This window comes from Camelina sativa, chromosome 3 (genome assembly GCF_030686135.1).
Source record: "Camelina sativa cultivar CO46 ecotype springtype chromosome 3, ASM3068613v1".
NCBI classification, from domain to species: domain Eukaryota; kingdom Viridiplantae; phylum Streptophyta; class Magnoliopsida; order Brassicales; family Brassicaceae; genus Camelina; species Camelina sativa.
In genome coordinates, this window is record NC_141882.1 from 9560869 (window position 1) to 9574327 (window position 13459).

A 13459-nucleotide genomic window follows, 5' to 3' on the forward strand; every position below is an offset into this window, starting at 1 on the left:
CGAAACAATCTTATTTATCAATTGTGATTTTAATTGTACCTGAAAACTCTACACAGTCAATATAGGACAATTCCTAAAACACAAATTAATAGCAGCGCAGGACACTAAACTTATGTAACTAAATAACATTTGGTACGATAACATTACTTTCTGTTTGGTCCCTTTTTCATACTTATACTAATCTTTATATATAATAATGTGGTTTGTACATAATTATGGATTTCCAAATGGACACTTAAGAGTTAGACGCAAGAAGGGTCGAGGTTAGGATAGTGGACCCATCTCTCAAATTCCTTTCACACTTGAGAGTACCTAACTTTTTGCGACACGAGCCGTGGGATGTTTGCCTTTGTTTATCTTATGGGTTTCAAAACTATCGGAGACTTGCTTGTGTCTTAGTTACTCATAAAGTTGTCATTAAAAAAGTTGAACTTCTCGAGTATACAATTCTTTTCCGGTCAGCAAAGGTAAATTAGGTGCTTTGCTAAATGTAAAGTGTTAGCGTGTCTATACTAGAACTTTCTCGTATATCACACTAATCAAGAATTTTAGTGTGACATAATGACATTGTAGTATTAATTTATAAACATTTAGATTAGTTTAATATTTTATATTATGCAGTATTATTTTTGATTGGTTGAACTTGTTAAAAGTAAAGACTTCTTAATTTGCGTATTTTAGTTAAAACATCATATATTTTGAAACGGAGGGAGTAAATTTTATTGCTTATCTTATTATTGCTACTTTTTATAATCGCCTTTCTTGTTGTAATTTTCATTGATGGTGTTCGCGTTTTCTGCTTTTCTACGTGTGCCATTATTTAATTTGTAACTATGTATATGTCGCTTACTAGCTTTTTCACCTGTGAAGCCCACACGAACATAATTTATTTTTTTAACTAGCTTAAGGAGCATATATATGATTTTTAAAGACTCTTAAAGACTCGGAACTGATTTCTAACCAACCACCAAATTAAGGAGTTTAAGATCTATTCTCGACCATAGACCCATAGTTATACGTACTAATCAAGCTACCTACCTATCTACCTCGAAGACTATGCTAAGCTAAAAAAAATGAATCGTCCGAGTTAGGCTCTCATTTGTCATTAAGCTTTCTTAATTTTTTGTTTTCACACTTGTCATTAAGGATTGAACATTTATAGGCAACTTAATTAAATGCATACTCAGCTAAATCCGGTACTAACAAGGGTGTGAGATGAGTGAAAATTTATAAAATAATACTACAAGACAAGCAAAAGATCCCAAAATAAACACTTTGAAGAGAAAGGTCACTGAATATTAAAAAAGCAAAATGACATCTGCACATCATGCAACCATTTGAAGAATGAATAGAAAAGTTTTACAATATTAGATTAGCGATAGTCGATAGAAAAAAAAAGGTAAAGATCCTATACTTCGTAGACTCAAGGGTGTGAACTAGAGACCACCACGTTCTCTAATACACACATACACACATACTCTCCTATATATATGATCTAATTTAATGATCAAGAACTTAATTTCTCATACGAAGTTAATCATTCACACACACACTCACACACAATTGACTTGAGTTGACAGAAATGGAATCTCTATTGTGTCCGAGGAAGTTGAAGAGAGTGATGATGCTAATAGTAACATTGACGTGGCTCCGTGGCACGTGCGGGGAGCTGCTCGATGACCAGCTATTCGAAGTGGGAAAGCTTCAGATGTTCGTCGACGACCTCCCAGATATGCCTAGACTCCATGGATTTAACTCTGTTCATGGCATCCTCAAACCCACTTCTCTTCAAATCGGCATGTTCTCCACTAAATGGGTATTCTTCTTTCCCTCATTCCTTTTTTTTTTCAAGAATCAGATTCTTTTGGATTGGTGACAAATTGACAATAAAATCGATTCGTATTTCACTTGTTTACGTGTCGTTGAAAAGAAAATGATGAGATACGTTATGTGTTTACTCTTGACCTCACTTTATTAGTCCTCTGGGTCGTAAAAGACATATAGTAGTAGTCTAGTGGACTAGTAGTAATTAGCACACTTGTAACTTGTACGTTGTAACGATTCATTAATAGAAAAACAGAGTATGATAGATAACTAAATAAAATTTAAAATTTATGAGTGTGACAGAAATTTCATAGAGATTTGCCTGCGACACAAGTGTTCGCCTACGGCACATCACGTAGCAAGGCAACAGTTCCTGGTCCGACGATCGAAGCAGTGTATGGAGTAGACACATACGTTACGTGGCGAAACCACCTTCCTACATCTCACATTCTTCCTTGGGATCCCACAATCTCTCCTGCGACCGCGAACCACGGTGGAATCCCTACGGTGGTTCACTTACACGGCGGAATCCACGAACCAGCCAGTGATGGAAACGCTGATGCGTGGTTCACTGCGGGTTTCAAAGAGACTGGACCAAAATGGACCAAAACGACGTTGCATTACGAGAACATGCAACAACCTGGTAACATGTGGTACCACGACCATGCCATGGGTTTGACCCGAATCAACAACTTCGCCGGTATGGTAGGCGCCTACGTTCTTCGCCACCACGCCGTCGAATCTTCTTTTCGGCTACCCACGGGAGATGAATTTGACCGGCCGTTGATCGTTTTCGACCGGAGCTTTCGTAAAGACGGGTCAATATACATGAACGCAACTGGGAACAACCCATCGATTCACCCGCAATGGCAACCGGAATATTTCGGCGATGTGATCATCGTCAATGGAAAAGCGTGGCCGCGACTAAACGTCCGACGTAGGAAATACAGATTTCGCATCATAAACGCAAGCAACGCAAGATTCTTCAAATTCTTCTTCTCCAACGGTCTAGATTTCATCGTGGTAGGTTCTGATTCTGCGTATCTCTCAAAACCGGTGGTGACCAAATGGATTCTCTTATCTCCGTCAGAAATCGCAGACGCCATCGTTGATTTCTCGAAATCGCCGTCGGGAACGGTGGTGCTCGCTAATGATGCGCCTTATCCTTACCCTAGGGGTGATCCCGTCAACAAAGAAAACAGCAAGGTAATGAAATTTATCGTCAAAACTGAACCAGAGGATGACACAAGTACAATTCCCAAGAGGCTTATTGATTACTCGGCTGCTGATGCGTCAAACGCTGTCCTCACGCGTTACATCTCTATGTACGAGTACGTGAGCAGTTCTGATGAGCCAACTCATTTGTTTGTCAACGGCTTGCCCTATGACGCTCCCGTCACGGAAACTCCAAAAATAGGAACCACCGAGGTACGTTGTCTTAATTAACGGTCTAATACGTAGCCGATTACAAAAATTTTAATGATACAAAAAGTGAAACTAATCAGGTGTGGGAAGTGATAAATTTGACGGAGGATAATCATCCGTTACACATTCATCTCGGACTTTTCAAAGTGGTTGAGCAAACGGAGTTATTGGCGGGAGGACTGGAGGAGTTCAAGGAGTGTATGACAAAACACAACGACGCCGTCAAGTGCAAGATTAGTAAATACGCACGAGGGACAAAGACTGCGGTGACGGCACACGAGAGAGGCTGGAAGAACGTGTTCAAGATGATGCCGGGACATGTGACGAGGATACTCGTACGCTTTTCTTATATCCACACTAACGCATCTTACCCTTTCGATGCCACTCAGGAACCCGGCTACATCTACCATTGTCACGTAAGTAGGAATATTTCAGAACATTTTGAATTTGATAAACGTTATTTTACATTAATCTTTTCTTATGAACATAAATATTTTTACATTGCAGATACTGGACCACGAGGACAATATGATGATGAGGCCGCTTAAGGTCATTAATTGATATGTATTCAATAAAAAAAAAGAACAATCGGATATTTTAATATGTTACACATTGAGAATGTAATATAATCTCTACTTTATTAATCCCTAGCAATAATTAATTAGTTCTAATTTCTAAAAATTAGTACTGGCTATGTTGAAAGAACCATTCTTTCCTGAATTTGTTCCACTTATGAATCCAAATTCAGAAATAATAAGAATTTTCTAAATTGATTACGTTGAGTTCTATGATACATGATAAGCCATTATTTTATTTTAACCCAAGTTTAGACGCATAAGGAAAGCATTATACAAAAAATGTTGGAGAAAAAGTTTGTATAAACCTACTATAGTTGTTATTATCATCGACTAAGAGAAAACAAACACAAACGCTAAAATTATAATGAGAGAGGATCAAATTACTCCCCAATCATTTTCTTTTACACCAATCTAAAAAAAAAAAATCACCAGGTGAAACTGATAGATTCAAATTGAAGATTCTCAGCCGAACGAAAGGAACAAATATTTGCAACCTCTTCTCTCATCTTCCTTGGACCACAAACAAGAACTCCGACGCTTGAACCATTGAAACCAACTAGGAGCTCTGCTTTCACACAATGATGAGAGTGAGAACTTAGAAAAATCAATATACTCTACAAGTCTAATACATGTATGAAGATGTTATATAATCTTGAAATAGACTTACTGTTAAGATTAGGCCTTTCTCCATATTGAATGTTGGTGACTTCCGATAGCAGCTGATCTGGCGAGGTCTCGATCATCAATGGAGACAATGCGTCATCGTTTTCATCTTTTTCCTTATAATTCATTTTGTTACACAACATAGCGACCGTTGACGTAGCCACCACGCTAATGGAGATTGCTAGAAGGTAAATGAGAGATTTATACGCCGCATTGTACTTTTTCGAGCTTTGATCGATTGGGTAAATGTGATATCTTGTGATGAATGCGATGATGATGATAAAGATCATGAATGAAGAAGAGAGGATGGTGGCGAGCCATAGCCAGGAGTTGGATCCGAGGATTGGTGAGATGGGTTGGTCTGAGACATATGGTTTGAAATCTAGGGTTTTGATGATGTTCATATTGCAAGTTGATTCTTTCTCTCGGGTGACGAAGGCTATGATCTGGATATCTACAAAGGAGGGGATCTCTGTGGATATTGGTAAGATTAGGCTGAGCATGGAGAGGTCGGAAGAGGTCTTGAACACGCAGATTAAGGTCATCTTTGGGATTTTACAAGTGTTCGTTGAGCTCATGTAGAGTAGATCGCGGATTATGGAGATGAACGGTGTAATCCCACTACCTCCACTAACCATCACAAGAGTATCATGTCTGCGAAATAAAAAATCAGAGCATGTTACTTGTTTTGCAACGAATCGAATGTTGAACTTCTCTGTTTCGGATTTAGGTTAATTACCGTAGGTAATCAGTGGAAGCAGGGCCGTAGGGTCCCTCAACGGAAACAGCAAGGTGGTCGATAGGATCAGAAGAAGAAAGCATATGGTAAAGCTTAGTGGACCATTTTCCTTGGCACTTGATCATTACACTTATCTTCTTTGGTTCGAGTTTGCTACTAGAAGTTATCGTAAATGGATGCCACTGCAGTTTCGAAATACTCGGTATGCTCACGAACAATATACTCGTCGGACTATACATCAGCACTGTATCGACATGTTTAGCACATGATTCTTGAGTAGGTAATCAATTGAAGAAGGCAAAACAGAGGGATCGTTAGTTAAAACTCACTAGGGTTTTTGGAGAAATTGAGCTCGACGGTTTCACAAGGAAGAACACGAGCAGAGGCTAGCTTGATATTGTTGCGCGACTGGAGAAATCTCAAGAAACGATCGACGATGAAGATGTAGAAACCGGGGAATGACGTCAACGCATAAGATATGCCAACGTGGAAGACGAAGAAGAGCATGAAGACCATGTAGAGATAATGAGTGTAGAAGAAGACTTCGAAGTATCTCCTTCTAATCGCCGGGAATGTGGTGGTCCACATCACAAGTCCGGCCACCAGAGCTATCTCTCCGGCTAAATGCGAGATACCGGTCCTATCCCACTCCAACATCTATTCACACGAACAGATAAGGGTTAGCACTTATCACTGAGCATTAAAATGAACAAATTTACTTTTAATCAAACTGGTTAATTAATTATTTCGTCAAACTTATAATAACCCATATAGACTAACCTGAGAGATTTGATTTGTAGATATCCAGTAGAGACAATAACAAAGACCGTGGCTGGTCAATAAGGTCATGACCAAGTTACCGAGCCATATATGGTACTTGATGCTTGACTCCGACGTAAGCCCAACTGCAGCCAGCAACGATGACCCACGCGCCACCGGATAGAACAAGAACCCCAAGCATATGTTCCCTGTTAGACCTAACCTTACTGCTATTGCATTCAGTCTCGCTTGCCATCTTTTGAAGTTTCGCCATATATAAAAAAAAAAACACGTAAGAGTCAACTATTTTTTATTAAGAGTTTTAACCATTTTTAAATATCATTTTGTATTGAAATATACGAAAAAAAAACATATCAAATAAATTGTTTATAAAAAGCCCAATTGTTAAAGATATACTGATATACGTATATATCTGATATGAATTAATTATGTTATTATTTTCTTTATTTATCCATCCCTGCAATGCAAATAGGCATTCAACTAAATAAATAACCCAAAGTGTTAACATATATGATTATTATATATAAACTATATGGTGTATGTATATTTCGCGATAAATACAAACATAAACGTTAATGGCAAAAAAAAAAACAAATTATATAATAAACTTACAAGTTATCTCCACCGGTTGGAATTGATTGAGGAGTGATGGTGGCAAAGGTAAAGTAAAAGTAATTGGCTAAGCTCCAAAGAAGAAGAGCCAAGAACATCGTCAAGAACATAACCTCAGTCACTGTCACTATTCCTAATCCCTTCACCAACATTGGTTTTTTCAATGCACCAAACTTGTTTCTCTTCTTCCTCTCCACTCCACTTTTTTAATTAACAGAAAAGAAAAAAAAATGATATAAAAAGCGGTTCATTAGATTATAATCAGTTGGTAGTTTAAGTGTTTAATTACCTATTTAATTGGTTAACTGTCGTTTGTTTCTTCAAGTGAAGGTAAATCGATCCAAGAAAAGCCAATAGAATCATTGGAAACATGTAAACCAAAAGGTTTGCTCCTAATAAAAGAAAAACCAGTATGTGTATATAATAATATATAAATGGTATTTGTTCAAAAATAGCTAACTGAAAAAAATTAGATTAGATCTATGACCACTTCTAAAGAAAAAAAAAAAACTAATGTGAATTTGTACCTGGTCTCCCAAAATAAATCGATTCGCCGAGCTTGGCACGCATGGATTTCAACCAGATTTTCTTGTAAGTAGACGTTGGCATCATGATCCAAATCACCATAGTACCAATCAAAATCACCATCGTTAAGAGCTTAATCACATTCTTAATCATTTCCTTGTTCATTTCTCCTAATACCATATTACAAGAGATGAAACTCCACCTTTATCAATAAAGAAAAGAGAGAGATGGAACTGCAAGAAAATAAGAAGAACAAAATAAAGCGGAACGAACTCTTTAATGGATATGTCTGAGTTTGTTTAGATTTTCTGACAAGGGACGGAAAGCTTCGGTGACCACGCGCCACCACGAGCGAACCACGCGCCACCATGAGCGAACCACGTTAGATATCAAGAATGGCTTGTGGTTGCCACTTCCTCGTTCCTTCGCCATTCCACAACCTAAACTACTCGTCTCTCTCTACACCGTTAATGAATTAAAATAATTAATTAATGAATAGACAATTTCCTTGAACCGTTCTGATTTTGACTTTTCTCATACCACATCATCCAAAACAAAAAGGACCAATGAGAACGTCAAAACACACCACGTCACAATAAGTTTTCATAAGATAAGAAAAAATCCGCCAAAAAAAGGAAATGTGCCGTGGCATTTCAAGTCATACAGGTAACGTAGCGAAGCATGCACCAAGGTTCATGCCTACATTACAGAGCATTTTATGCACTAAAGCAAGCGCAAAATTAGGTTAGGCATTGGCGTAGACCTGAAAATTTACCTACCACTAATTAAACTCTAAATATCTGCTATATATGTGTGATGTGTCCATCCCTAAATTTAACTTGTCGTATAATTGAGAAGGAGGAGGATGTAAATCTCTTATTGGGTTTACACACTTGACTCCAAGTTTGCTAAGTTCAAAGATTGTTTTCTAAGTTTGAAGTTTCCCGGAATTTTTTTTTTTTTTGGGTTAACTTTCGATAACTCATCTCAATGTAAAGAGTTAGTTGTCGAGATGAGATGAATAATCGAGAGATTTTGTGACAGTAACATTTATGACTATACTTAGCAAGTAATTTTAAATTCCATGTGCTAACAACACCGTGCATATATGTGTCTCACAGACCTATAGCTGACAACGACATAAGATATGAAAATGTAAAATCTCAAAGTACAAAGGCCTTGCTTAAACTGAAAACAAATGTAAAAGACCAAATCCACCACACTTTTTTAACCTAAGAAAATTTATGATAGTCTCTTGAGACCCCGGACCAGACTATAATAATAGTAATATATCACTGGGCTCAATTATCTCAGACGGGATCGAACTGGCAGTGAAAGGTTCAAATTCCTTTGAAAGCTAGCCGAAGTAGTGTCACCACCAGCCCATCGATATACACTTAATTAGTTGAAGCATTAAGCATACATTTTCAACAATTCCACGAATTCAACTATTTAAATTCTCAATCTTAAATATACACTAGCTAAGTAAGAAAACAAAATGAAGTAGAAATCAACATCTCTCTTTTTATTGCACAAAATAATTCTACGTATTTTAAAATACACGAATGTAAATATTAAATATACATAATATGGTTGATGTACTAATTGTCAAGTAGGGTCTATTGCAACTTTTGTGAAGTGTTATCATTGGCTGGCTTTGGGTTATATATCTATGTGTCTGGAGCAGAGATATTTTCACTTTATTAAATGTATCTTGTTGTCATTTGTCAGTTGTTCACTACTCTCCTTGATTTGTTATAGACATATATTATCAGGGTACGGTTTTATTATTGCGTTTAATACGGTTCAGTACTACGGCGTAAGTTGGGTGCCCTCGTTCACTCTCGCCTAGTCACGGATATGGATCAGTTTGAGGTGAGTCTCTTTGTGATCTCCACTTTGATTCTGGAAAGCCAATAATTGGAGAGAATTCCCTAATTCTAAAACCCCATACAATGTAATTATCACAAGTCGATTGCACCGAAGAGAGCTAGAAGAACCACAATCACTTTGGATTTTGATGGTTCCACCAACTTGTTGGTAATATCCCTATCTCCCAATGGTACGAGCTTATAGTAACTAATTAGGTTTTGATTTGAGAGAGGCTTTGATACCTTGTAAGTTAGAACCATCATTTAGTGTACTGATCATTGACTCGACTCTTATATATACACACGTACAGTACGACAACATGCAGTAATTAACACCAAGTATATTTAGTTAATTTGTTCTAAAAAATAGCAAAACCTAGCTAGCTAGTACTATATCTATTGCCAAAAAGAATACAAAACGGAATAAATTGTTAAAACAAATTCACAGAAACCGTAGAAGAACATATAGTTATATTACAAATAAATGATTGATGATGATAATCTTTTAAAACTTCATAATTGGTTCCGGCCAGAATAAACAGATAACTAATTTTTAACATTGTGGTCCGAATACTTATTAGATTTGACCCATCATGTTTATATTTTCTTTTATTAAAAAACCCATTACAACTTTTTTCTATAAGAAAAAAAAGAAAGAGATGATAATATATGTAAGGGTCGGCTTTACAACGAAGCAAGCAAAGAAAATGTAATGGTGCTCGATCACTCTTATGTACTAATGTATAATAATTAAAGCGTGTGTGGGTGTGTGTGTATGTGGTTCATTTCAATTATATGTGTTTGGTTGCATTAATAAACCATAATATTCCAATAGCCAACTGTATCCTTCTCTTTTGTTTTGTTCTCTTCTTCATTCTCCTCCTCTCTATGACTCTATCCACCACCACCGCCAATCTCGTTTTCTTTCTTTTCGTATTTCTTTATTATATTCTTCATTTGTTTATTTATCTACTCATATTTTCTTATTTCTAATAATAAAAAATCGTTGGACTAGCGAAGACAACTAAGAAAAAAAGAAAAAGAATAATCTAAAGTTATTATTAACAAAATAAATAAGTGATATTTCTCACAGTTTATAAGGTTTATAATTTTTTTTTTGTGGAATTATATAATTTAGGGTTTAGGGCTAAATTTTTAGTCTTTTGTCTATTTATATGATTATTAGGAGAAACTTTTAAATAAATATGTTAGATTTTTTGAAAATAAAATTATTCTACAAAAATACATGATTGATAGTTTTAAATTTTAATAATATCACCTTTATGATAAACAATTGCATATCTTTTAATACATCCGACCAGGAAAATAACTCTACATACACTATTTATGAGATTTGGTGACCAATAAATAAAAAATCTCTAATAATTATATTTTCTTAATGCACCCGAAAAAAAAAGTTTTCAATTTAAAGTTTGGTTTACTTTCAATTTTTATTTTTAAAAGACAGACTAATTTACCGGAAATAATGTTTTGACTTTTATGTAACATAAAATAACCATACTTTATTTTTTTGGAGTATAGAAGAAAATAAAAGAAAAAAAGTTGACCAAGACGTAGGTCCTTGCAAAACGGTGCCGTAACAGCGACCTCTCTCTCTCTCTTGACAAAATTGGTCGCGTGGATAAATAAAAGCAACGTCTCTCGTTTCCTGAGTGAGTAAAAAAAGAGCGAATCCCAAAGCTTCTTTTTATTCCTTTTTTTTTTCCCGATCGACGGAGTTTGATCGGCGTAATGGCCGGAGGAATCGTCTCACCCGCTTCTCTACTCGACCTAATCGCCGATATCGTCGAGACTCCACTCAACGCCGGCGTGTTCAAAAAGGATTGCGCGGATCTCACCCGCCGAGTCTCTCTCTTGACGCATTTGGTAGAAGAGATTAGAGACTCAACTCCGATCGATTCCGCCGCTTCTTCGTCGTCGGATAATAATGATTGGTGGTCTGATCTTGTTGCCGGGCTTCAAGCCGCCAAGCGTCTTCTCTCCACAGCTCGATTCCAAGCTCGCGACTCCTCTGTAAGCACCAATTTCAAAATTACGATTTTGCTGTTGTTCCCAGATTCAATCGTAGTTGCTAAATAGAATTGCTGGTTTAGTTAAAATGTAGTTAGACCGTTGATTATATAGTACGGTTATCTCCGGTTTAGCTGAAAGTTTTTGATTTTGTTTGATTTCTCAAGGATGGTGCTGCCGCCAAGAGAATCTCATTCCAGTTCCAATGCGTTTCATGGAAGCTTGAGAAAGCGTTGAGAAATCTTCCATATGATCTTTATGATATCTCTGACGAAGTTGGAGAACAAGTTGAACTAGCGAGATCGCAGTTGAGGAGAGCAATGCAGAGATATGGTTCGTTGAACTCAACCAATTTCTCTAGTGTTTTATCTGAGCCAATGATGGAGAGAGATGGTTTTAGCAGTATTGTGAAAATCAAAGCTGAGGAAAAGCTTCAGAGCGTTTCAGAAACACTTCATTTTGCTGAGGAGGAGGAGGAGAAGCAAGATTCGCCTCCTCTAAGGAGAAGCTCTTCCATTTCATTGGCTTATTATCTATCCAAGGATGCTGATACTGATAGATTAGACAAAATGGTTACCAAGAACACTGATGAATCGACGAAATCTGATAAACTCACGATTCCGGTTGATTTCCTTTGTCCTGTGTCTTTGGAGCTGATGAAGGATCCTGTTATTGTGGCCACAGGACAGGTATGAGTTTAAGATCTGTAGCACATTTTATGAAATTTTTTTTTTTACTGTCTGTTGCTTGGTTATTGATCTTGTCTCTCTACAATGGCAGACTTACGAGAGGGCGTACATACAGAGATGGATCGACTGTGGGAATCTAACTTGTCCAAAGACTCAGCAAAAACTCGAAAACTTTACACTTACGCCAAACTATGTTCTCAGAAGCCTCATCTCTCGGTGGTGCACTGAACACAACATTGAGCAACCCGCAGGTTACATCAATGGCAGTTCAAAAAACCGTGGAGACATGTCGGTGATCAGGGCATTGGTTCAGAGACTCTCAAGCCGGTCCACAGAGGATCGGAGGAATGCGGTTTCTGAAATCAGGTCTTTATCAAAGAGAAGCACTGACAATCGCATTCTGATAGCAGAAGCAGGAGCGATCCCTGTTTTAGTGAATCTTTTAACCTCAGAGGACGTTGCAACGCAGGAAAACGCAATCACATGCGTTCTCAACCTCTCTATATATGAAAACAATAAAGAGCTTATAATGTTTTCGGGTGCAGTCACCTCAATTGTTCAAGTCCTTAGAGCCGGAACCATGGAAGCAAGAGAAAACGCAGCTGCTACACTCTTTAGCCTTTCGTTAGCTGATGAGAACAAGATCTTAATAGGCGGATCCGGTGCGATACCTGCCTTAGTGGATCTGCTCGAGAACGGGACCCCGAGAGGGAAGAAAGATGCAGCCACGGCATTGTTCAATCTCTGCATTTATCAGGGGAACAAAGGTCGAGCAGTTAGAGCCGGAATAGTAACTGCATTGGTTAAGATGCTAAGTGACTCGAGCAGCCACAGGATGGTTGATGAGGCTTTGACAATACTCTCGGTCCTTGCAAGTAACCTAGACGCGAAATCCGCCATAGTGAAAGCGAATACTCTGCCCGCATTGATAGGTATTCTCCAAACGGATCAAACTAGAAACCGAGAGAACGCAGCAGCGATATTGCTTTCCCTGTGTAAGAGAGACACCGAGAAACTGATCACTATCGGTAGACTCGGTGCGGTTGTGCCATTGATGGATCTATCGAACAATGGGACAGAGAGAGGCAAAAGGAAAGCCATATCTTTGTTAGAGCTTCTCCGTAAAGCATGCCAATAAATAATTAGTCTTCTGACAACAACAAAAAGGTTCATCAAGCTCTCATTTTTATTGAGTTTATTAAATTATGTTAATATTCTTGTTCAATTGATTTGATTTATTTTGGAATACTAATTCCATTTGTGGAATCGAATTTGGAGATGGTGAGCCAAAAGGGGTGTTCGAAAATCGACCTCTGTTTTGCTCGCTGTGTATTTATTTGTTACATTTGTAATAATATTTATTATTGGAGATGAATGAATAAAGCATTGAATAATATTTGTTTTAACTCTCAAAGTTTTATTACTTCACGGAATCGGTTCACGTGAATTGGTTACTCTTCTGATCAAAGTTCCTCAAAAGTCACGCAACAGTTACAAATAAGATGGAAATAATTGATTAGCTTACATTATTCGTTAAAATGTCAAATATTACACTTGCTTTGTAGGAATCTAAAGGGCCACATGTCCTTATAAACCGGCGTAATTACCTGAAGAGTCAATTATCTTCGCTGGAGGTATCATATTCTTTCAAATAACATTACCCTATAATATATTTTGGTATTTCACATAATGCTTCATCAAGTTAGAAAATGACAGATTCCG

General features: G+C 37.3%; 3 protein-coding genes across 4 annotated transcripts; 2 read left to right on the forward strand and 1 right to left on the reverse strand.

Moving 5' to 3' along the window:
• The first annotated feature begins 1140 nt into the window (after nucleotides 1-1140).
• LOC104776423 (multicopper oxidase LPR1-like) lies at nucleotides 1141-4018 on the forward strand. Of its 2 annotated transcripts, XM_087508772.1 has the most exons (5): nucleotides 1141-1399; nucleotides 1581-1816; nucleotides 2128-3252; nucleotides 3330-3665; nucleotides 3757-4018. In XM_087508772.1, exons 2-5 carry the CDS (start codon nucleotides 1583-1585, stop codon nucleotides 3808-3810), a joined length of 1749 nt encoding a protein of 582 aa, XP_087364898.1. In that variant the 5' UTR covers nucleotides 1141-1399; nucleotides 1581-1582; the 3' UTR covers nucleotides 3811-4018. The 2 variants fall into 2 exon arrangements, with proteins under 2 accessions (XP_087364898.1, XP_010498793.2); XM_010500491.3 differs by lacking the exon at nucleotides 1141-1399 and having other exon boundaries at nucleotides 1418-1816.
• Nucleotides 4019-4057: 39 nt separating this feature from the next.
• LOC104776424 (ferric reduction oxidase 3, mitochondrial) lies at nucleotides 4058-7976 on the reverse strand. Its single transcript, XM_010500492.3, has 9 exons — nucleotides 7420-7976; nucleotides 7149-7316; nucleotides 6911-7013; nucleotides 6622-6822; nucleotides 6010-6244; nucleotides 5559-5886; nucleotides 5230-5473; nucleotides 4495-5144; nucleotides 4058-4392 (listed from the first exon to the last, which is right to left on the reverse strand). Exons 1-9 carry the CDS (start codon nucleotides 7514-7516, stop codon nucleotides 4253-4255), a joined length of 2166 nt encoding a protein of 721 aa, XP_010498794.2. The 5' UTR covers nucleotides 7517-7976; the 3' UTR covers nucleotides 4058-4252.
• Nucleotides 7977-9839: 1863 nt separating this feature from the next.
• LOC104776425 (U-box domain-containing protein 11) lies at nucleotides 9840-13131 on the forward strand. Its single transcript, XM_010500494.3, has 3 exons — nucleotides 9840-11051; nucleotides 11216-11737; nucleotides 11829-13131. The coding sequence occupies exons 1-3, from the start codon at nucleotides 10770-10772 to the stop codon at nucleotides 12873-12875; spliced, it is 1851 nt and encodes a 616-aa protein (XP_010498796.2). The 5' UTR covers nucleotides 9840-10769; the 3' UTR covers nucleotides 12876-13131.
• The last annotated feature ends 328 nt before the right edge of the window (nucleotides 13132-13459 follow it).

Coding starts and splice junctions, on each gene's coding strand:
- LOC104776424 (XM_010500492.3), bottom strand. CDS start 7,516: ATGGTGGCGCGTGGTTCGCTCGTGGTGGCGCGTGGTCACCGAAGCTTT. Junction 6,823..6,910: donor ACAGTTAACCAATTAAATAG/GTAATTAAACAC, acceptor TAATTAAAAAAG/TGGAGTGGAGAGGAAGAAGA. Junction 5,887..6,009: donor CTACAAATCAAATCTCTCAG/GTTAGTCTATAT, acceptor TCGTGTGAATAG/ATGTTGGAGTGGGATAGGAC.
- LOC104776423 (XM_087508772.1), top strand. CDS start 1,583: ATGGAATCTCTATTGTGTCCGAGGAAGTTGAAGAGAGTGATGATGCTA. Junction 1,817..2,127: donor GCATGTTCTCCACTAAATGG/GTATTCTTCTTT, acceptor TGAGTGTGACAG/AAATTTCATAGAGATTTGCC. Junction 3,666..3,756: donor GCTACATCTACCATTGTCAC/GTAAGTAGGAAT, acceptor TTTACATTGCAG/ATACTGGACCACGAGGACAA.
- LOC104776425 (XM_010500494.3), top strand. CDS start 10,770: ATGGCCGGAGGAATCGTCTCACCCGCTTCTCTACTCGACCTAATCGCC. Junction 11,052..11,215: donor TCCAAGCTCGCGACTCCTCT/GTAAGCACCAAT, acceptor TGATTTCTCAAG/GATGGTGCTGCCGCCAAGAG. Junction 11,738..11,828: donor TTATTGTGGCCACAGGACAG/GTATGAGTTTAA, acceptor CTACAATGGCAG/ACTTACGAGAGGGCGTACAT.